We start from the raw sequence: 22670 nt of genomic DNA on the forward strand, positions 1-22670 counted from the left end.
CTGCCGCTCCCACCCGACTCTACTCCCGCTCCCGCCCCCGCCCCCGAACTGGATCCGACCTGACCTCCCCCCCCCCCGACCGGACCCGACTCGACCCGTCTGCCGCTGCCGCTCCCACCCAACTCTACTCCCGCTCCCGCCCCCGGACTGGATCCGACCTGACCTCTCCCCCCCCCCCACCCCTCCCCTCCCCGACCTGACTGACCTCCCTCCCTCTCTCTCTCTCCCCCTCCCCCACCTGACCTCCCTCCCTCTCTCTCTCCCTCCACCCCCTCCTCTTCCCCTCCTCTTCCCCTCCCCTCCCTCCCCGACCCGAACCGAACCTCTCTCCCCGACCCGACCCAACGCCACCTACCTCTGGTGCTGGGGACAGGCCCTGCCCGAAATCTCGGGCCCGGCCCATTCAGCCTTCGGTCCCGACGCAAACCGCTTCCTAAAGGCCTGCCTGAAGAACTTTCACACAGGTAGGAACATAGTTTATTTAATCTTTTCTTTGCTTATAAATTTTTATTCAGGTTGGATTTATTTGTATAATATTTGTAGAAGTATAACTAAGGATTTATTGTAGAATTTAATGACTTCCCTTCCCCCCTTCCCCCCCTCCCCCGTTCCCAACGCCTAATTTGTAACCTGCGCCTGATTTTTTAATGTGTAGAACAGGTTTTTTCAGTTCTACAAAAATCTTCACTTGCTCCATTCTAAGTTAGTTTGGAGTACGTTTTCACTGTGGAAACTTTCAAATCAGGCGTCAGTGGCCGGACACACCCCCTTTTGAAGAAAAAATTCTGTTCCAAAGTGGAACTGTTCTACCTGACTAGAACTGCAGAAAAAAAAATGTGGAGAATTGCGATTTCTAAGATAGTCCGTTCTCCACCAGTTGCTCCTAAAAATCAGGCGCAAATCATGTGGAAACTTGGGCCCATTATCCTGACTGTAACTTTTGAGTGATGGAACTCATGGAATATATTGATAAAACCTTACTTCAAATGGAGCCATGTATAAAGTGGACACACGAGCATTTTTAGAAGAAGAAAAAACAATTTCTTTTGGGCAGAAATGACTAAGAAATGCAAACCGAACTTTTAAGTCTGAAGATTTACTTTTGTTAACACACTTAAATCTAATTGGATCTCAGGTCAGATCAAGCACATCCAACTCTGCTGGCGCTGCAGCCCATTCCCAGGGAAATTCAAACAAAATGTAATGAATAGAATTAAATACCTTTTAGAAACATTAGATAAAATGAGTTGTAGGTTGCTTGAAGAGTGTGGAGCAGAACATGGGTCTGAATTTAGACCTGATGCCAAGAGGACCATACAAAGGTTAAGGACATCTCTTACTCAGATACCAGCTTTGGCTCAGTGGTATAACTCTCGCTAGTCAGAAGCTTGTGGGTCCAAGCCCCACTCTAGGGGCTCAAGTTGCAGATCCCCGCTAGAACGGCGCGTATCGGAGAGGCCCGCCTAATTTGTAGAACAGAAATTGCGCCGAATACTTACCTCGCGATTATCCGATATCTGTAGGCTCGTTTCCAGTTCGGTGAGGCGCAGCAGGAGCTACTGGGGGCGGAGCTACAGCCCTGCGCCAAAAACAGTGCCGGCAGCTGCTGCGCGCGTGCACAGTAGCTCCTGGCCCTCCCAGCGTGTCCTGTCTCCGGGCGACGACCCTGTCACCCCCATCTCGGGCCGAGTGGCGTGGCAGCCTTTACATCTTCCGCAGCGACCCGCCCGGCATCTCCTGGGGGCGGGCCCCGCTGAAGTCCTCGATGTCGGCGGCGGGGCCCACCCAAAGTCCTGGGCGGCGGTCCAGCATCTACTGGGGGCAAGCCCCGCCCGAAGTCCCCAAAGTCGTTGGCGTCCTTGTCGTCGGCGGTCCCGCCCAAAGTCCTCGAAGTCGTCGGCGTCCTCATCGGCGGTGGGTCCCACCCGAAGTCCTGGGCGGCGGTCAGGCATCTCCTGGGGGCGGGCCCCGCCCGAAGTCCTGGGCGGCGGTCAGGCATCTCCTGGGGGCGGGCCCCGCCCGAAGTCCTGGGCGGCGGTCAGGCATCTCCTGGGGGCGGGTCCCGCCCGAAGTCCTGGGCGGCGGTCAGGCATCTCCTGGGGGCGGGTCCCACCCAAAGTCCTCGTCGGTGGCAGGGCCCACCCGCCTGGCATCTCCTGGGGGGGGCCCCGGCCCAGCAGGCTGTTGAAGGGCTCCCGATGCTGCAGTAGGGGAGTAGAAACTTTTAATTTTTTATTTATTGATTGATTTTTTATTTTTTTTATTTCAAAACTTTTTTGATTGATTTATTGGTTGATTTATTGATTTTTTATTATTGATGATGGCTTTTTATTTGTAAAAGTGAAGTGTTTAATGCCCTAACTTCACTAACTTCCCTTCCCCCTCCCCCCATCTCTCGCTCCCTGCGCTTAATTTATAAAGTGTAGGCAAGATTTTTCTGAGCGTACAAAAATCTACACTTACTCCATTCTAAGTTAGTTTGGAGTAAGCTTTCGCTGCGTAAACTTGCAAAACAGGCGTAAGTGGCTGGTAACACCCCCTTTTGAAAAAAAAACTATTCTAAAACGAAACTATTCTAACTCACTAGAATTGGAGCAAACTCAATACCGAGAATTGCAATTTCTAAGATACTCCATTCTAAACTAGTTGCTCCAAAAAAATAGGAGCAACTCAAGCCAAAACTTGAGCCCAAAAGACTCAAGTACATAATCTAGGCCGACATCTCAGTCCAGTACTGAGGGAGTGCTGCATTGTTGGAAGTGCCATCTTTTGGATGAGACGTTAAACAGAGGTCCCATCTCAGGTGGATGTAAAGCATCACGATAACATTGTGTAGATCACTGTTCAGAAAGTACTGGCTGTAATAGTACAGCAATGGCTGGAATTCACAACACATGGTTAATAGCGCGACTACAGGAGGTGTGGACAAGGAAACAGAGAATGAGTGGTTGTTCCCCCTTCGTACATACATTTTTGGCATGGTTTCTGTCCCCTTCTCCAAATTCTAGTTACCCAGGATGTACCAAATGTGGCTGTGCCTTTGTCAGTTGCCCTCTAAATAAAGCACAACCAGTTCCAGATGCTTCTTACCTCCATTGGGACAGGATCTAAGCCTGCACAGTTTTCATTGCATTTGTCGTAGACTAGTCGCAACTTCCTGAAGAGCACAGACAGCTGGCGAAGGTGTTCTTGCAGTTTACCCTGCCTGTCCTGGTGGGTGGCAGTGTGATACGATACACCATTTGGCAACTGAAATGCAGATAGCACAAGTTGAGACTTCTATCTTAAAAGATAAATAATCACACCAATGTAGCTATAAGTAATCCATAAACAAATCTTTCAGACTATTCAAAACAAAACTATTTGGAGTTACTAAATAAAATGGTGTTATCAGTTAGGCGCTATAAAAGTTATTTATTTACTAAGATTTCTCTTAAGTTTGCAATTGACACCAGGGTTTAGTTCAGTTTAAGCACAATACACTTTAGTCAGAAGGTTTGCAAAGTCAATACACATACAAAAACACTTTCCTACTAAAAGAACAGGATGTTTTACTTAGCTGCACTGTAGGAAGCAGAAAAACTAATGACGATCCAATTATAAATTTTCCTGACAGATTAGACCTGCTGCCAGTCTTGATTCAATATTTAACAAAAAAAACAGGCTGTATTCAATCAGGGAAAACGGGGGGGGGGGGGGGGGGGGTGGAAGAAGTCCCTCGTCCTTGGTTCCATTCTGGTAAATATCCTCTGCACCTTCTCCAAGGCCTTGACATCCTTCCTAAAGTGTGGTAGCCATAATTGGACAGAAGACTCCAACTGAGGCCTAATCAGTGCTTTATAAAGGTTTAGCATAGCTTCCTTATTTTTGTACTCTATGCATAAAGCCAAGAATTCTGTCTCCTTTTTTCAGTCTTATCAATTTTTCCTGCCAACTTAAAAGATTTGTCAGGTCCTCTGTTCCTGCACCCCCTTTAAAATTGTACCATTTAATTTATATTGCCTCTCCTCATTTTTCCTTTCAAAATGCATCACATTTCATCTACCATGTGTCTGCCTATTTCACCAGTCTGTCTATGTCCTCCTGAAGTCTGTTACTATCTTCTTCGCTGTTTCCTACATTTCCAAGCTTTAAATCATCTGCAATGTCCCTTGTACCCAAGTCCAGATCATTGATATATATCAAATATAGCAGTGTCTTAACCAGTTTCATATCGACACTGCCACTGCAATTCTATGGACTTCAATCTTACTAACAGGTTTATGATGTGACACTTTATCAAATGCTTCTGAAAGTCCATATACGCAACATTAACTATATGACCTGCATCAACCCTCTCCGTTATTTCACTGAAGAACGCAATCAAGTTTGCCGTACATGATTTGTCTTTAACAAATCCATGTTGAGTGTCATTTATTAACCCATGCTCTTCCAAATGCCAAATATTGTCCCAGATTATGGTCTCTAGAAATTTCATACCACCGACGTTAGGCTGACTGGCCTGCAGTTACCTGGATTATGTCTCTCCCCTTTTTTGAAGCGGGTTGTAAGATTTTCAACCCTGCAGTCCTCCGGCACCACTCCCATATCCAAGCAGGATTGAAAGATTGTGTGGCCATAGCCCCCGCTATTTCCATTCTTACTTTCCTCAGAGAACCTAGGATGCCTCCCATCTGTACAAGGTGACTTTTCTGCTTTCAACGCTATCAGCCATTTATGCAAATCTTCTATATTATCCAATTTATTTACACCCTCTTCCGATACTGCGGTATTAGCAGCATCCTCTTCTTTAAGACGGATGCAAAGTACTCATTTAATACCTCAGCCATGCCCTTTCCTTTTTAGTCCCCAATCGGCCCCATCCTTTCTAACCTTTTACTCTGCCCCTGACTCAGCCCATCTGCTTATGAAACCCTCTTCCATGCCTTTGTTACCTCAAGACTTGACTATTCTAATGCACTCCTGGCTGGCCTCCCATGTTCTACCCTCTGTAAACTTTACCTTTGATTGTTCCTGGCCTTTTTCCATAACTGTTCTAAACCTAATGATATTGTGATCACTGTTTCCCAAATGCTCTCCCACTAAAACATTTGACCTGGAAGTCCTCAACATTGACTCCAAAGCCCATGAAGTCTCATGGCTTCAGGTCAAACATGGGCAAGGAAATCTCCTGCTAACTACCACCTACCACCCTCCCTCAGCTTATGAATCAGTATTCCTCCATGTTGAACACCACTTGAAAGAAGCACTGAAGGTAGAAAGAGCATAGAATGTACTCTGGGTGGGGGATTTCAATGTCCATCACCAAGAGTGGCTCGGTAACGACACTACTGAAGAGCATAGCTGCCAGATTGGGCCTGCGGTAGGTGGTGAAAGAACCAACATAAGGGAAAAACCTACAACTGCATCCTCACCAATCTACTTGTGGCAGATGCATCTGTCCACGACCGTATTAGTCCATGCAGCAGAGCTGGTCTCTAGTCATCTTGGATAACCCTTGCCACTGGACCAAGACCTAGCCCTGTCAAGCCCGTGTGGTGGCTGGTGTGCAACGGCCACCACACGTTAAAAAAATCCACGCACAGGCATCTTCCACCCTTCAAGATGTAGTTCCGGACCTGGAATATTAGGTCCTTCATTGAACCACCTGCGAACTCATCCTTTTTTGGCGAGGAAACAAGTCATCCTCGTTTCGAGGGACTGCCTATGATGATGATGGAGTCTCAGAGTCCTTGTGGAGACGATATCCCATCTTCACATCCTCCATCGTGTTGTGTGGCACTACCACTGTGCTAAATGGGATAAATTTAGAACAGATCTAGCAGTTCAAAACTGGGCATCCATGAGGCGCTGTTGGCCATCAGCAGCAGAATTCTATTCCACCACAATCTGTAACCTCACAGCCCAGCATATCCTTCACTCTACTATTACCATCAAGCCAGGAGCAGCACCAGGCGTACCTCAAAATGAAGTGCCAACCTGGTGAAGCTACAACACAGGACTACATAAATACTAAACAATGGAAACAGCATACATTACATAATGCTAAGTGATCCCACAACCAACGGATCAGATCAAAGCTCTGCAGTCCTATCACATCCAGTCATGAATGGTGGTGGACAATTAAAGAACTAACGGAAGGAGGATCTACGAATATTCCCATCCTCAATGATGTTGGAGCCCAGCACCCGAATGCAATAGATCAGGCTGATGCGTTTGCAAACATCTTCAGCCAGAAGTGCCAAGTGGATCATCCATCTCAGCCTCCTCCTGAGGTCCCCACCATCACAGAAACCAGTCTTCAGCTAATTCGATTCACTTCACGTGATATCAAGAAACGGCTGAGCGCACTGCATTTAGCAAAGGCTGTGAGCTCAGACAACGTCCCAGCTGTCGTGCTGAAGACTTGTGTTCCAGAACTAGTTGTGCCTCTAGCCAAGCTGTTTCAGTACAGCTACAACACTGGCATCTACCTGAATGTGGAAAATTGCTGAGGTATGTCCCGTGGAGAGTACTGAGGCTACAAGATCAGGTCAAAGGCGGTATATTTTGTGGTGAGTGTCTCACCTCCTGACTCCCCAAAGCCTTTCCACCATCTAAAAGGCACAAGTCAGGAGTATGATGGAATACTCTCCACTTGCCAGGATGAATGCAGCTCCAACAACACTCAAGAAGCTCGACACCATCCAGGACCAAGCAGCCTGCTTGATTGGTACCCCATCCACCACTTTCAACATTCACTCCGTCCACCACCAGCCCACTGTGGACGCAGCGTGTACTATCTAAAAGGTGCACTGCAACAACTTGCCAAAGCTTCTTTGACAGCACCTCCCAAACCAGTGACTTCTACCACCTAGAAGGACAAGGGCAGTCATCATAGGCAGTCCCTCGAAATCGAGGAAGACTTGCTTCCACTCGAAAAGTGAGTTCTCAGGTTACTGTACAGTCCAATGTGGGAATTACAGTTTCTGTAACAGGTGGGGCAGACAGTGGTTGAAGGAAAGGTAGGTGGGGAGTCTGGTTTATCACACACTCCTTCCACTGTCTGCGTTTGATTTCTGCATGCTCTCGGGGACGAGACTCGAGGTGCTCAACGCCCTCACGGATGCTCTTCCTCTACTTTGGGCAGTCTTGGGCCAAGGATTCTCAGGTGCCGGTGGGGATGTTGCATTTTGAGGCTTTGAGGGTGTCCTTGAAACATTTTCTCTGCGTACTTTGGGCTCATTTGCCGTGTAGGAGTTCAGAGTCAAGCGCTTGCTTAGGGATACTCGTGTCGGGCATGCGGACGATGTGGCCCACCCAACGGAGCTGGTCGAATGTGGTCAGTGCTTTGATGCTGGGGATGTTGGCCTGAGCGAGAACACTGACGTTGGTGCGTCTATCCTCCCAGTGGATTTGCAGGATCTTGCGGAGGCAGCGCTGGTAGTACTTCTCCAGCAAGGGCAGTAGGTGCATGGGAACATCATCACCTCTACGTCATGCAATATCCTGACTTGGAAATGTATCGCCGTTCGTTCATTGTCATTGGTTCAAAATCCTGGAACTTCCTCCCCAACATGGACTGCAGCGGTTCAACAAGGCGGCTCACCATCACCACCTTCTCAACGGCAATTGGGGATAGGCAATAAATTATGGCCTCGCCAGTGACACTCACATTCTATGAATAAAAAAAGCACTTAAGAGTTTTCTGCCTCTCTATGACTATTCCAAACTGACTTTGAGACACACAGACAGCGAGATAACTATAGATAGAATGCAAGAGAGAGCACGCTACAGATCGAAGATCCATTCATTGGTTCCCCAACCATAATTTTAAGGTGTAGTTGAAATGTTGTGGAATCCCAAAGGAACTAGGATAGGGCACCATTTTCCATTTAACCCATTTGTGTACTACAAAATTTGAATAATCAATTAGCATCATCCTTATTAGTAAATACTTCCTTAAGCATTTAAATTATCTTCTCTTCATCTACAATTTCAGAACCATTTTTATCTTGCAGGATTCTCAATTTCTCCTCTGTAATAATAAGAACATAAGGAATAGGAGCAGGAGTAGGCCATACAGCCCCTCGAGCCTGCTCTGCCATTTAATAAGATCATAGCTGATCTGATCATGGACTCAGCTCCACTTCCCCGTCCGCTTCCCATGACCCCTATCCCCTTATCGTTTAAGAAACGGTCTATTTCTGTCTTAAATTTATTCAATGTCCCAGCTTCACAGCTCTCTGAGGCAGAGAATTCCACAGATTAACAACCCACAGAGGAAATTTCTCCTTATCTCTGTTTTAAATGGGCAGCCCCTTATTCTAAGATCATGCCCTCTAGTTCTAGTCTCCCCCAACAGTGGAAACATCCTCTCTGCATCCACCTTGTCAAGCCCCATCATAATCTTATACATTTCGATAAGATCACCTCTCATTCTTCTGAATTCTAATGAATAGAGGCCCAAACCCACTCAACCTTTCCTCATAAGTCAACCCTCTCATCCCCAGAATCAACCTAGTGAACCTTCTCTGAATTGCCTCCAAAGTATAACCCTTCGTAAACATGGAAACCAAAACTGCACGCAGTATTCCAGATGTGGCCTCACCAATAGCTTATATAGCTGTAGCAAGAATTCCCTGCTTTTATACTCCATCCCCTTTGCAATAAAGGCCAAGATACCACTGGCCTTCCTAATCACTTGCTGTACCTGCATACTATCCTTTTGTGTTTCATGCACAAATATCGCTGCACTGCGGCACTTTGCAATCTTTCTCCATTTAAATAATATTATGGTTATGACAGATAACAGCAAGGATGTTAAGTAAAATACTATCATTTTGCAGTGAAATATCCCTTTTAATCTCTTTTAGCATATTCTTATACTGCTTTCAGTTTTCTCAGATCACTTTTCCCTTTAGTCTTGTGTAAATTGATTCCCTTTATTTAATTCCATTTTAATTGTCCTATTAATCCATTTTGAAGACTACCTATGTAGTTTACCTTCTCTTTCTTGGGTCTATACTGATTTTGCATCACCAATATTATTTATCTACAAGTGTATTATCAAAGTTGCATTTGTCACACAATTAATATCAATTTTCTCAGACTTCACGGGTCTAATCTTTGATTGACAGGGCAGTCAATGAAGACGAGAGGTGAAAGGTCAATTAATCAGACTTATAAACCAATAAGGAATTTTCAGTGCCACTTTTCCAGATAGCTGCCACTGGATTATATTTTTCCTGCCTTCTCCCAAATGCTTTTGACCCCTCTGCGCCATCCCACAGCCTGGATCTATCCCTGTGCTTTGCCTGGCTCCATACCCAGGCATGGGCCTTAACCCTGCCTCTGGTTTAATGAATGGGGAATCTACCCATAACCTTGTATCATAAAACAAAACATTTAATTTATATGCAACAAACTGAATTACAGGTGAACAGAATTCTAAATTTCTTAGCAGTCAAGAACTACACTAAATTAGCACATTGACAGCACTAGAAAAAGTCAACTGCATATAGAATCTAATTACAACAGTGAACTCAGCTGGTTTATCTCCCTTTATATTACAGAACACTAACACTAGTGCAATGAATAGGCAGTCCCTCGGAATCGAGGAAGACCTGCTTCCACTCCTAAAGCGAGTTCTTTGGTGGCTGAACAGTCCAATAAGAGAGCCACAGACCTTTCATAGGTGGGACAGATAGTTGTTGAGGGAAGGGGTGGGTGGGACTGATTTGCCGCACGCTCTTTCCGCTGCCTGCGCTCGATTTCTGCATGCTCTCGGCGTTGAGACTCGAGGTGCTCAGCGCCCTCTCGGATGCACTTCCTCCACTTAGGGCGGTCTTAGGCCAGGGACTCCCAGGTGTCAGTGGGGATGTCGCACTTTATCAGGGAGGCTTTGAGGGTGTCCTTGTAGCATTTTCGCTGCCCACCTTTGGCTCGTTTGTCATGAAGGAGCTCCAAGTCGAGCACTTGCTTTGGGAGTCTCGTGTCTGGCATGCGACCTATGTGGCTGGGGATGTCAGCCTGGACGAGGACGCTGATGTTGGTGCGCCTGTCCTCCCAGGGGATTTGTAGGATCTTGCGGAGAACATCGTTGGTGATATTTCTCCAGCAATTTGAGGTGTCTGCGGTACATGGTCCATGTCTCAGCCATACAGGATAGCAGGTATTACTATCGCCCTGTAGACCATGAGCTTGATGGCAGTTTTGAGGGCCTGGTCTTCAAACACACTTTTTCTTATGCGACCAAAGGCTGCACTGGAGGCGGTGTTGGATCTCGTTGTCGATACCTGCTCTTGCTAATAGGAGGCTCCCGAGATATGGGAAGTGGTCCACAGTGTCCAGGGCCATGCCGTGGATCTTGATGACGGGGGGGGGGGGGGGGGCCCAAGAGAGAGTGCTGTGCGGTGAGGACAGGCTGGTGGAGGACCTTTGTCTTACATATGTTTAGTGTAAGGCCCATGCTTTCGTACGCTTCAGTAAATATGTCGACTATGTCCTGGAGTTCAGCCTCTGTATGTGCGCAGACGCAGGCGTCGTTCGCGTACTGTAGTTCGACGACAGAGGTTGGGGTAAGTCTTGGATCTGGCCTGGAGAGGTGCAGGTTAACAGGTTCCCACTGGTTCTGTAGTTTATTTCCACTCCAGCGGGGAGCTTGTTGAGTGCGAGGTGGAGCATGGTAGTGAAGAAGATTGAGAAGAGGGTTGGGGCGATGATGCAGCCCTGTTTGACTCCGGTCTGGATGTGGATTGGGTCTGTGATGGATCCGTTAGTAAGGATCACGGCCTGCATGTTGTCGTGAAGCAGGTGGAGGATGGTGATGAACTTTTGGGGGCATCCGAAACGGAGGAGGACGCTCCATAGACCCTTGCGGTTGACAGTGTCAAAAGCCTTTGTAAGGTCGAAGGCGGCCATGTGCATCATCATAGGTAGTCCCTCGAAGCGAGGATGATTTGCTTCCACGCCAAAAAGGGATGAGTTCACATGTGTTTCAATGAAGGACCTAATATTCCAGATCCAGATCTACATCGTGAAGGGTGGAAGATGCCCATGCTTGGATTTTTTTAAATGTGTAGTGGCCGTTGCATACCAGCCACCACACGGGCTTGACAGAGTTAGGTCTTGGTCCAGTGGCAAGGATTACCCAAGACTAACTGGAGACCAGCTCTGCTCCACAGTCCGAGCACGCACACATATCGCAGTGTGGGCTGGCCCATGCTGCCCCTGGACCATCGCCTCTTCTGGGCCCCAGATTCACGCCTCTCTTGGACCCCGGTCACTTCCCTCTACGGATTCTTGCTGCTCCTTCGCCCCTCCTGCTATGCCTGCCCGCACTGTAATCAGCGACTTGGCTTCGTAGCCGTCGCACTCCTGCAGCAGCATCGCACTGCTACCTGCAGTGGTATGCCGCTGCACGCTGCTCCCTCCAATGGCCCCAGCCACCACTGAAGATCGTCCAACTTGTGGGACGTTGGAATGGAGAGCTTGTGTGATGGTGTGGATGAAAAGTGTCTCAAGGTTGCAAGCATGCATTTGGTTTGTTTTAGTTGCCTAATTTACTCATTGTTATGTGGAGTATAAATCAATTTGGGGAATAATGGTTAGTACTGGATTGATTCTTGGGATGAGAGGGTTGTCCTATGAGGAGAGATCGAGTAGACTGGGCCTATACTCTCTGGAGTTTAAAAGAATGATGGTTGATCTAATTGAAATATATAATATTCTGAGCGGGATTGACAGGGTAGATGCTGAGAGGCTGTTTTCCCTTGCTGGAGGGTCTGGAACTAGGGACATAGTCTCAGGATAAGGGGTTGGCCATTTCGGACTGAGATGAGGAGGAATTTCTTCACTCAGAGGTTGTAAAGGTTTCCATTTTTCTACTCCAAAGGGCTGTGGATGCTGAATCAGAGTATATTCAAGACAAAAACATATTTCTTAATTTCTTGTGATCTTCCATGCTGTTCCCTGCATTTTTCTTGTAGCTGTCGCGCTGTAAAAATCATCTCCGTTGTGCCCCATAGAGGTCGAAATCCGCACTGTGACTCCAGGAGGAACTCCTCGGCCACGGGAAGAAGACGGTTGAGGATGGCTTTAGCGATGACTTTCCCAGTGGCTGATAGCAGGGAGATTCCTCTGTATTTGCCGGTCGAACTTGTCCCCTTTTTTAAAGATGGCTTTGTCCCCTTTTTTAATGAATACCAATTGGACAACAAATACATTGAAACAGAAAATGGATGAAGAAAAAGGGGGAGATAAAAGGGCCAGATTTTCATTTTTCTGCTATGCTACCGGCTTTAGGCCAAACTTTCGGGTTTTACCATAGGTAAGGGGGGCATGCACGAGGATTCGCGGTGCAAAAACGCGAGTTTCGCCAAATTTAGTCCGGGAGTGCTGCGAGAGGCGCCTTGGGAGAGGGGGGGGAAAAAAAATCCCAAAAACATTTACAAGACACATATCTATCGAATCGCTGAAAATAAATGAATAAAAACTTTAACTTACCTTTTTTTTCAGGTTTTCATACTTACCGCTGCTGGCAGTGCTGCACCGACAGGTTTGACCCGTTGGTATTCTGGGCGTGGTGTAAGGGTCGGGAGGGAACCAAACGTCCGACGGTAACGCAATCGGCGTCGTTGCACGTCGGCGCAGCATTCCCCGGCGGTACATCCCATCGCCGCCGCAAACAATGAGCCGAGGATCCCGCCCAGGCTTTTGCCGTGGAGGGTCAAATCACAGTGAAAACCTGGTCGCAAAATTCGCGAAAATTCGGCCCAAAGTGTTAGACAGGAAAGTAGCTGATTTTCAGTGGGCTGAAAGAGAACTTAGCCCACTTCATTTGGTTAGAAAATTTGGCACACACTGAAATAGCTGATAATCAAATTTTATGAAAATTTGGAACTTGTAATCTAATTTTACTGATACAAAAGTGATCACGTGTGGCTTAGAGCATAATTGCTTGCTGATGAACTTAACTGGCACGTGGAAGAGACTTAACATACTTAGTGAAAATCCAAAAAGATAAATTATAAGTTACCGAGCAGCAAACAAAACAAGAACAGACTGCTTACTGATGCACAATGGATGCCCTATGGATTCCCAGCAAAGTTGTTTTCATTAGAAATCCTGACAGCATGGAGATGAATGTCATCTCAATAACTTTAAAAACATACTCAGTGTCTGCAAAGCCAAGATCCCAGAGTGCCCTTTTCCAAAAGAATCCAGTGTGCAATCAAAGGAAATTATATGATGTTTTGTTAAAACTGGGTAAAGCATTAATAGTTATTATTGAGCTGACAAGAAATCAGACACTAAAGATTGGTGATAGAAGTTTAGACATTTAAGCATAGATTTAGCTATAGTTTTAAGCCTCATAAATATAACTGATGTTCTCTTGTCAAGTACCAGGTTGTAGGGTCCAAATTTGCCCAGGAGTTGCTCCATTTTTTTGGGGAGCAATTTGATTTTTCTGGAGTATCTTAAAAATCCCCATTTTGCACATTTAATTTGCGCAAGTGTAAGTGAGTGAGGTAGGATTTTTTTAAAGTTTTGTTTTTTTCCAAAAGGGGGCGTTACCAGCCATCTACGCCTGTTTTGGCCATTTAAGCCAGCCTGGACAGCTAATAGTTGCTCCAAACTAACTTAGGCCAACGTATGTGGCCACTAAACACCTTCACAATAACATTCAAGAAGCATAAAAACCATCAATAATAAATTTAAAAAAAAACTTAAATCCTACCTTCATAACTTGGCCCGGGAAGTCAGCGGGTGGCCGGTGCGAGGGGCCACTCTATCGGGGATAGGTGCGGATGGGTGGGACGCCCGGGCGGGAGAGAGCGCGCAGGGAACTGGCCACACACAACACACAGCAGGCAGGGCTCGCAGAACACGGAGGCTGCAGGAGTCAACTCCGAGGGACTGGTGGACTTTCCCCGCCCCCCCAATCAAAACGCTCTCCCGCCCCCACCCCGATCAAAACTCATTCTCTCTCCCCTCCACCAACCCCCCCCCCCCCCCCCCCCCCCGCCCATCAAAACTCTCCTCACTAAAAAGCACATCAATAAATAAAAAATAAAACAAGTCCTACCTCGGTGCAAGAGGCCACTCGGCCGGGGATAGGTGCAGGACTCTCTCCTTGATGTGCAGCAGCCCGGCGCACATCGTGATGCCACTTGGCCTGGGATAGAGGCGGGACATCGGGTCCCACGCTGCAGAGGAGCTACTGCGCATGCGCAAAACTTCCAGTGCACATGCGTTGAGCTGCCGGCACTCTTGAGCGTAGGGCCCTAGCTCCGCCCCCCACTGTAATTGCCACGCCGCGCCAAGCACAAAGACACTCGACAGAGCGGGGAGAATACGGCGATAACTTTTCGGCACCGTATTGAGTATGGAAAGTTGCCGCACCTCACGTAAGTGCGCTGAAAAAACCGTAGGGTCAAATTTGGGCCCATAGAAACAGCAGGGCCTCTCCATCATAAGGCATGTAAATACAGCAGTGCCCAGGACAAAGGAGCCAGATGACGGATAAACAGACACCCACAGAGCAATGTCATGGCGCAAGTGTCATTTTTGATATAAAAGATTTGGGATTTCAGAAGTTACTTCTTTTTTAAAAATATATGAAAAAGCTCTGGAACTAAAGAGTGGCTGGATACCAATTCCAGTGCTGTGCCGCTTGACTGTTTATATTACTGCACTAAGATCCTGGAATGTTAACTGTCTAAAGCCACAGATCAATGTTCCCGCTAATTTATTTTTGTGCTGAGCATGCCACCAAATCCTTTGAGCGAGACCTTTTTGTCCGTGAGCAAATTTTAAAACAACTTTTATAACAACGACAGCATCAGCAACCACTTAAAAGCATATATGCACTTATGCCATATTACTACCCCACTGTCTCAAATCATGAAATAATCAGACAAGATTCTATACAACTTTAACATAACTTCTCTGCTTTTGAATTCTATTCCTCTAGAAATGAATCCCGGTACTTTATTTGCACTTGTACGGCTTTTTTTAAACCTGTGCTGCTACTTTTAATGATGTGAATCTGTACCCCTAGATCCCTTTGCACCTCTACCTCATTTAGATTCTTATTTTCCAAGGAGTAGATAGCCTCTTTATCCCTCCTACTAAAATTAAATTTATTTCAATATCGATTAGTGTGTCACTTAAATGCTCATTCTGCCATTTTGTTTACGGTAGAATTAACTTAAAGCTTTTAGTTCACCATGTATAAATACTTGTCAGAAATGACTGGGATATAAAAGAACTGCATAATAATACATTAACGCTTCAGAAATGTCACCCAGTCACACAGTTATGCATCGACAAACAATCCAAAAGCCTAAGGTGAGCTGAAAGAGACATATATATATTCATGCAATTTATATTAATTTTAAAGTTTTCAACGTAATTCCCTCATATCACTATGGTTGCACAAGCAGCAGCTTTCCTATAGCACATCCACATAAGTAATTAAAATATTAATCACAATGCAACCAGACAACCAACACATAAAATGCTGTAGTTCTTTAGTTCACAGTATTAAAAATAATTGAACAAAACAGGTATTCTTATCGCCAACTTCAATCACTTGCATTAATAAACATGATCTTCTTGAATCAGCACCCCCCCGCCCCCCCCCCCCCCCCCACCCCCTCCGACCGTAACATATTAGAAATGCAGCACAAGTGCAGAAAAGCACATACATAATTTGCATTACCGGATTAAAAGCAAAAAGCAGGTAAAGCAAAGTTGAAGTAAAGATGTTAATTTACAAATTGCTTTCTAATGTTTTCTCTCAAACATTCGCCACAATATTAATCCCTGCTCTTATCACAAAAAGTGTTGAATTATTTTAGGTATTTCCCAATTAAATAATGGGAAATAAACTTCATTGTACTCTCAATTTTAATCTCCTACTTCAAACATTTATACCAAATCGAAATTGTACATTATCAATTTAAATCGAAGTATTTTCTGTGTCCTTCTCAATAAACAAATAGCAGTTTCCTGCAATTTTTACACATCATTACATAATTCTTGTTTCTATTAACACCCCACTAAACGTTTAAGAGGAAATTTATATTTACTTTATTCTTGTGACTTGTTCAGACTATAGAACGACTAACAAAATAAAATGGTTTGTGTATTTCCTCTTTTTTGTGTTCTCTTCCTAAACGTCTTAATGATACGTTTTATTGACTTAAAAAAAATAACATGCAACTCTTACAAATCCTCCCCCTCCTCAACAGCATGGTTGCATGTTTGTGTAAAGCTACTCAATTCCGCCAATCATTCAAAATTGGTGAGAAATTTCAATTTTAAAATGTTTAAGCATGTCAGACCTACTTTAAAAGCATTTGGACTCCAAGACCTGGTTGAGATTTGTTTAGATGAGGAGCAAATTGATTTTTTTTTTGTGAAAAGTTCATTAAAATTTTTTTAAATTCTTTCAAGTCTTGTTGCAGCTTTGACAAAATAAATTGCTCCAAGTTTCTCTTTCCCTCTTCAGGGCTGACATTAAACATACAACAAAAAAAATAACAAACTCCAATTCCAAACGGAGCTCAAAAAGGAGAAAGTGAATAAAATGGTTAAACTTCCTAAAAAGGCTATCTATTCCCAGCCTTGGCGATGAGTTGGGAACTTACTGCGGACATTCAACATCACTTTCCCGTATTTTTTTTCCGGCTTTAAACAATTCTCTGAATTGAAAAAAAATTCTCACTTTTGTTTGACCGGAGTACTAAAACTTGTCTTTAATTTAGATTCCTTCCAGCGGCCATTGCACATGTGCCACGCCTCCAAAGAGAGAGACTGGGGGAGAAAGGGAAGAGAGAGAGAGAGAGAGAGAGAGAGAGACTGGGGGATGTAAAGTCCTTACTCTACAGCATGAAACTGCACGAGGCACATTCTGGGGACAAGGTCACTCTGTGACCTGCTCTCTTTATTTACAGGACTACAAAGACGATGATCCTGTGAGATCAGGTAAGGAGTGTCTCCCACAAGTTCACCCCGTGGTCAAGGTGTGCATCTAGGTTGAGTGTATACAGTAATACAGTAGTGTTACATTGTGGTTACATACATGACATCACCTCCCCCCCCCCCCCAAAAGTCTTATTGGGATCTTTCAGGTGGTCTACGCTCCCTCGTGGAGCGCCGCAGTTGGGGCTCTGGTTGTTGGACACTGACGTGAGTGTCTGTCACCTGTGGTGATTCTGGCCTGTCCGGGCTGACCGCAGGGACTGTGCATTCTTCTGATTGCTCTTGTTGGTCGTTCACTGGCAGTGTTGTGAGTTCCATCTCATGGTCTTCTTCAGGTTCCTCCGTGTCGATGCTGAACCTTTTTTTTTTAAAAAAGCTTGGTCCAGATGCTTACGGCATATCTGACCATTGTGGAGTTTAACCACGATGACCCTATTCCCCTCTTTATCAGTAACAGTGCCCTCAAGCCATTTGGACCCCATGGCATGATTGAGAACGAATACAGGATCATTTATTTCTATACATCTCCCCCTTGAATTACGGTCATGGTACTCGTTTTGTGACTTGCTCTCAACTATGTCGGTCAGGACTGGGTGAATGAGGGACAACTGAGTTTTGAGTGTCCGTCTCATTAGTAGCTCTGTGGGCGGGACCCCCGTGAGCGAGTGCGGTCGGGATCTATAGGCCAGCAGCAGGCGCGACAGGCGGCATTGTAGGGAGGGTCCTTGAATCCTGAGCATCCCTTGCTTAATGATTTGGACCGCACGTTCCACCTGGCCATTGGAGGCCGGCTTGAACGGCGCAGTCCTGACGTGGTTGATGCCATTGCCCGACATAAACTCTCGGAATTCGTAGCTTAACCAGGATGTCCGGCAAGCCATGGGTTGCAAAGATCGCACGTAGGCTTTCCACTGTGGTGGATGAGGTGCATGAATTCAGAATGATGCACTCGATCCATTTTGAGTACGCATCTACCACAATAAAGGAACATCTTTCCCATGAACGGGCCCGCGTAGTCAACATGAATGTGTGACCATGGCCTGGTGGGCCAAGGCCACGGGCTGAGCAGGGCCTTACTGGGGGCATTACCCAGCTGGGCACATATCATGCACCTGCGAACAGAGTGTTCCAGGTCTGAATCAATTCCAGGCCACCAAACATGTGACCGGGCAATGGCCTTCATCAGCACAATGCCTGGGTGCTCGCTGTGGAGTTACCTGATGAATGCCTCCCTGCCCTTCTGGGGCATAACTACCCGGCTGCCCCATAGTAGGCAGTCGGCTTGGATGGAGAGCTCATCCATCAGTCTGTGGAACGGTCTGACCTCCTCAGGGCATGCTCCGTGTGCGGGCGCCCAATCACCAGTTAGGACACATTTCTTAATCAGGGATAGGAGGGGATCCCAGTTTGTCCAAATTTTGATCTGGCGGGCTGTGATGGGGGAGCCTGCACTGTCAAAGGCATCGGCACCATGATCATCTCGCCGCTTTGCTCCGCTGCCCCCTCAGTGGTGGCCAGTGGAAGCCTGCTGAGCGCGTCAGCGCAATTTTCAGTACCGGGATGGAGTAGTCATAAGCAGCCAGCGTGAGTGCCCATCGCTGTATGCGAGCAGATGCATTGGCATTGATGGCTTTGCTGACAACAGGGATGTTAATGGCTTGTGGTACGTCTCTAATTCAAACTTCCTACCAAAGAGGTAATGATGCATTTTTTTTACACCATAGACACATGCAAGCGCTTCCTTCTCGACCATCCCATATCCCCGTTCTGCTTGAGCGCGCGACTTGGAGGCATAAGCCACAGGTTGTAGTTGACCCTCAGCATTGCCCTGCTGCAACACGCATCCAATCCCATAGGACGATGCATCATGTCAGAACCAATTTTTTTTTTTAAAAACAGGGATCATACAGGGTCAACAACTTGTTTGAACAAAGTAGGTTTCGCGCCCGATCAAAAGCCCGTTCCTGACAGTCCCCCCAAAACCAATCGCAACCCTTACACAGGAGCACATGTAGCGGCTCCAACAACGTGCTCAAGTTCGGCAGAAAGTTTCCGAAATAGTTCAACAGTCCCAGGAATGAACGCAACTCCGATGTGTTGCAGGGCCTGGGTGCTCGTCGAATCGCCTGTTTTGGATTCGGTGGGGCGAATACCATCTGCAGCAACCCTCCTGCCCAGAAACTCAACCTCAGGAGCCAAGAACACACATTTAGACTTCTTGAGTCGCAGGCCTACCCAGTCCAGTCGGCGTAGCACCTCCTCCAGGTTGTGGAGGTGTTCCTCGGTGTCTCGACCAGTGATGAGGATGTCGTCCTGGAATACGATCGTTCCAGGAATGGATTTAAGCAGGCTTTCCATGTTTCGTTGAAAAATCGCGGCCGCTGATCGAATGCCAAACGGGCACCTGTTATAAATGAACAGTCCCTTGTGCATGGTGATGGTGGTCTGTAGTTTAGATTCGTCAGCCAGTTCCTGGGTCATATAGGCTGAAGTGAGGTCCAACTTGGTGAACAGCTTGCCGCCTGCCAGCGTGGCGAAGAGGTCCTCCATTCTCGGGAGTGGGTATAGATCTTGTAGGGACACCCGATTGATGGTGGCCTTGTAGTCGCCACAGATCCTGACAGAGCCATCCTCTTTTAGGACAGGAACGATGGGGCTCGCCCAGTCGCTAAATTCAACAGGCGAGATGATGCCCTCTCTCAACAGCCGGTCCAATTCGCTCTCGATCTTTTCCGGCACTGCTCTGGCTTTGTGGTGCACTGGCTTGGCGTCCGGGGTGAAGTGTATCACTATCTTAATGCCTTTGAATGTCCCGACACCAGGTTGGAATAGTGAATCAAATTGTTGCAGGACTGGAGCACGAACCTCGCTCCACAGATGACATTGCGTGAACATCCTCCCATTTCCAGTTCATCTCGGCTAACCAGCTCCTCCTCAACAGTGCGGGACCATTGCCCGGGACAATCCAGAGCGGTAGCTGATTCACTAACCCATTGTGTGTGACAGCCAACATTGCACTGCCTAGCGCCGGAATGATTTCTTTAGTGTAAGTCCGTAATTGTGTCTCGATACATGCTAATTTGGGTGTACTGGCTTTAAGTGGCCATAGCTTCTCAAATTGCTGAACTCCCATGAGCGACTGGCTGGTCCCAGTGTCCAGCTCTGTGCATACAGGGATGCTGTTTAATAAAACCCTCATCATCATTGGTGGCATTCTGGTATACGAACTGTGAATATTCGCCACATGGAACCTGCTGAACCTCGCCGTCCATCGATTTGCCTCAAAAGTCATCCTGCCTCAAAGAACTCTCTTCTGGTCCATCCGCCTCATATTAGTCTGGTTGCACACTTCCTGCACATTCGAGCTAAATGGCCACAGATTGCAGTTCCTGCAGACAAACTGTTGAAATCTGCAAGATCTAGCTGAGTGTTTTCCCCCACACCTCTAACTCATGCTGAAGTTTCCATTGTTAGGAATAAAGGGACTATGGCCAGGCATTCTGCGCTGACCGTCCATTTGACTGCTCTTAAGTACCCTATTAGTGGGTATCACTGGTCCCAGCCCGGGCCGCATTGTCCACTGTGATGGCGTGAATGTCTGTTCAGCCTGCCATTGTCTCTGTTGAAGTCATACTCCGGGGTCTATTGCTGCCTGGGGAATGTCGGACTGCCCCTGCCTGCCTGCGGGGCTCTGAGTCGCATTGATGATGTTGACTCCCTGATCCATCGCCGCGTTAGAGGCAGAATTGCGCGCGTATATTATTTTCGTCTCTTCCTCCCCCGCCATGAAAGTTTGAGTTATCAACGCCGCCGCTTCCAAGGTCAAGTCCTTGGTCTCAATTAATTTGCGGAAAATTCCCGCATGACTGATGCCCTCGATAAAGTCGTCCCTTAGCATCTCCCCCCTGCAGGCATCTGAACTTAGAGGCTGGCCAAACGCCGGAGGTCCACTACGAAGTCCGGTATACTCTGTCCTTCACGACGTCGGTGGGTATAGAATTTGTGTCGGGCTATATGTATGCTGCTTGCCAGTTTGAGGTGCTCCCCAATCAATTTGGTAAGTTCTTCAAAGATTTTGTCCGCCGGCTTTTTGGGTGCTAGTAAGTCCTTCGTGAGCGAGTAAGGCTTTGGTCCGCAGCTGGTCAAAAGATGAGCCCTTCGCTTGTCGGCCGCTGCATCCCCCAGCCATTCTCTCGACAAAATCGCCCCAGTCTTCCCCAACACAGGATCGTTCCTCTGTGCTACCGGTGGCCAGTCTCGTGGGCCGTGAATTCCCATTTCTTGTCGCCAATGTAAAGTCCTTACTCTACAGCATGAAATCACACGAGGCACATTCTGGGGACAAGGTCACTCTGTGACCTGCTCTCTTTATTTACAGGACACCAAAGACGATGACCCTGCGTGAGACCTCCTTTTTTTATACCTGTGTGATGAGGTAAGGAGTGTCTCCCACAAGTTCACCCCTTGTGGTCAAGGTGTGCATCTAGGTTGAGTGTATACAGTAATACAGTGGTGTTACATTGTGGTTACATACATGACAGAGAGGGGGGAGGTAGAGAGAGGCTGGGGTGGGGGGGTGGGGGGGGGAGGTGGAGGAAAGAGAGGCTGGTGGAGGGGGGGCGCGAGAAAGAGAGGCGAGGGGAGGGGGGGGAAGAGAAAGAGAGGTGAGGGGAGGGGGGAAGGAGAAAAAGAGGTGAGGGGAGAGGGGGAGAAAGAGAGGCGAGGGGAGGGGGGGGAGAAAGAGAGGCGAGGGGAGGGGGGGGGAGAAAGAGAGGCGAGGGGAGGGGGGGGAGAAAGAGAGGCGAGGGGAGGGGGGGGAGAAAGAGAGGCGAGGGGAGGGGGGGGAGAAAGAGAGGCGAGGGGAGGGGGGGGGAGAAAGAGAGAGAGAGAGAGAGAGAGAGAGAGAGAGAGAGAAAAAGAAAAGAGGGTGGGGGTTGGGGGAGGGGGGACGACGACACATTCCTTGGCTTAACCTCCAAGGGAACCAATCAGAAACAAAGGGTGGAGCATGTTGGCGATTTGGCAGTACAAATAAGCACATCTACCATTTAGTCACACTAAAGCTTCTTATTGGGTCGTTATTTAGAAAGGCCATGAAATGCAATATTATTGAAGATGTTGTGCTTCAACAGTAATAAAACCTCAAATAAATTTGCAAGCAATAGCCTTTTGAAGGGTACATCAGGTTTCTATTCTTGTATTTATCTAATTTGATGTCAGCTTCAACATAGATATATGAATCTGTAAGGTACTACTGTTGATTACTTAAATGTGTTATCATAGATACTCCAAGCTGTCCGCAGTGTTTCAGAACTCTGGTTCCATTCACAGCGCCTGCTGCATATCAATGGTGCAACACAGGTAAACGGCAGTTACTGACCTGCATGTTCCTTAGAAGCTGGAAAATCTCCATCGTTCTTGAGACAATGTCTTGCACCGTCTCTTGACCAATGCGACACAGGGAAGCTGTATTAACTTCGCGTCCAGCCTGGCCCTGGGGTCCAGAAAATGCTCCAGGCATCCCTGCGCCAGGCACCGGGGGTGTTGCCATGACTCTTTCTTCTGACACGTCAATGTTATGAAAATGCTAACAAAAAGGATTTTGCACAAACAAGAAAACATGAATGTTTCAAAGGATGATAACTTAGTAAAGAAATTAAGACTGTTGTATGCATACATTGCACAAAATGTCCATATTA

General features: G+C 46.9%; 1 protein-coding gene across 1 annotated transcript in view; it reads right to left on the reverse strand.

Moving 5' to 3' along the window:
• The window catches only part of LOC139273650 (mediator of RNA polymerase II transcription subunit 30-like), a 49578-nt gene that overhangs the window by 19643 nt on the left and 7265 nt on the right, over positions 1-22670 (reverse strand). Inside the window, exons 2-3 of the mRNA XM_070890680.1 lie at positions 22352-22558; positions 3091-3249 (exon numbers count right to left, since the gene is read on the reverse strand). Coding sequence (XP_070746781.1) covers positions 3091-3249; positions 22352-22522 — 330 coding nt within the window. The 5' untranslated portion in view covers positions 22523-22558. The remainder of the gene's footprint in view (positions 1-3090; positions 3250-22351; positions 22559-22670) is intronic.

The sequence above is a fragment of the Pristiophorus japonicus genome, chromosome 1 (assembly GCF_044704955.1).
Source record: "Pristiophorus japonicus isolate sPriJap1 chromosome 1, sPriJap1.hap1, whole genome shotgun sequence".
In the NCBI taxonomy this organism is placed as follows: domain Eukaryota; kingdom Metazoa; phylum Chordata; class Chondrichthyes; family Pristiophoridae; genus Pristiophorus; species Pristiophorus japonicus.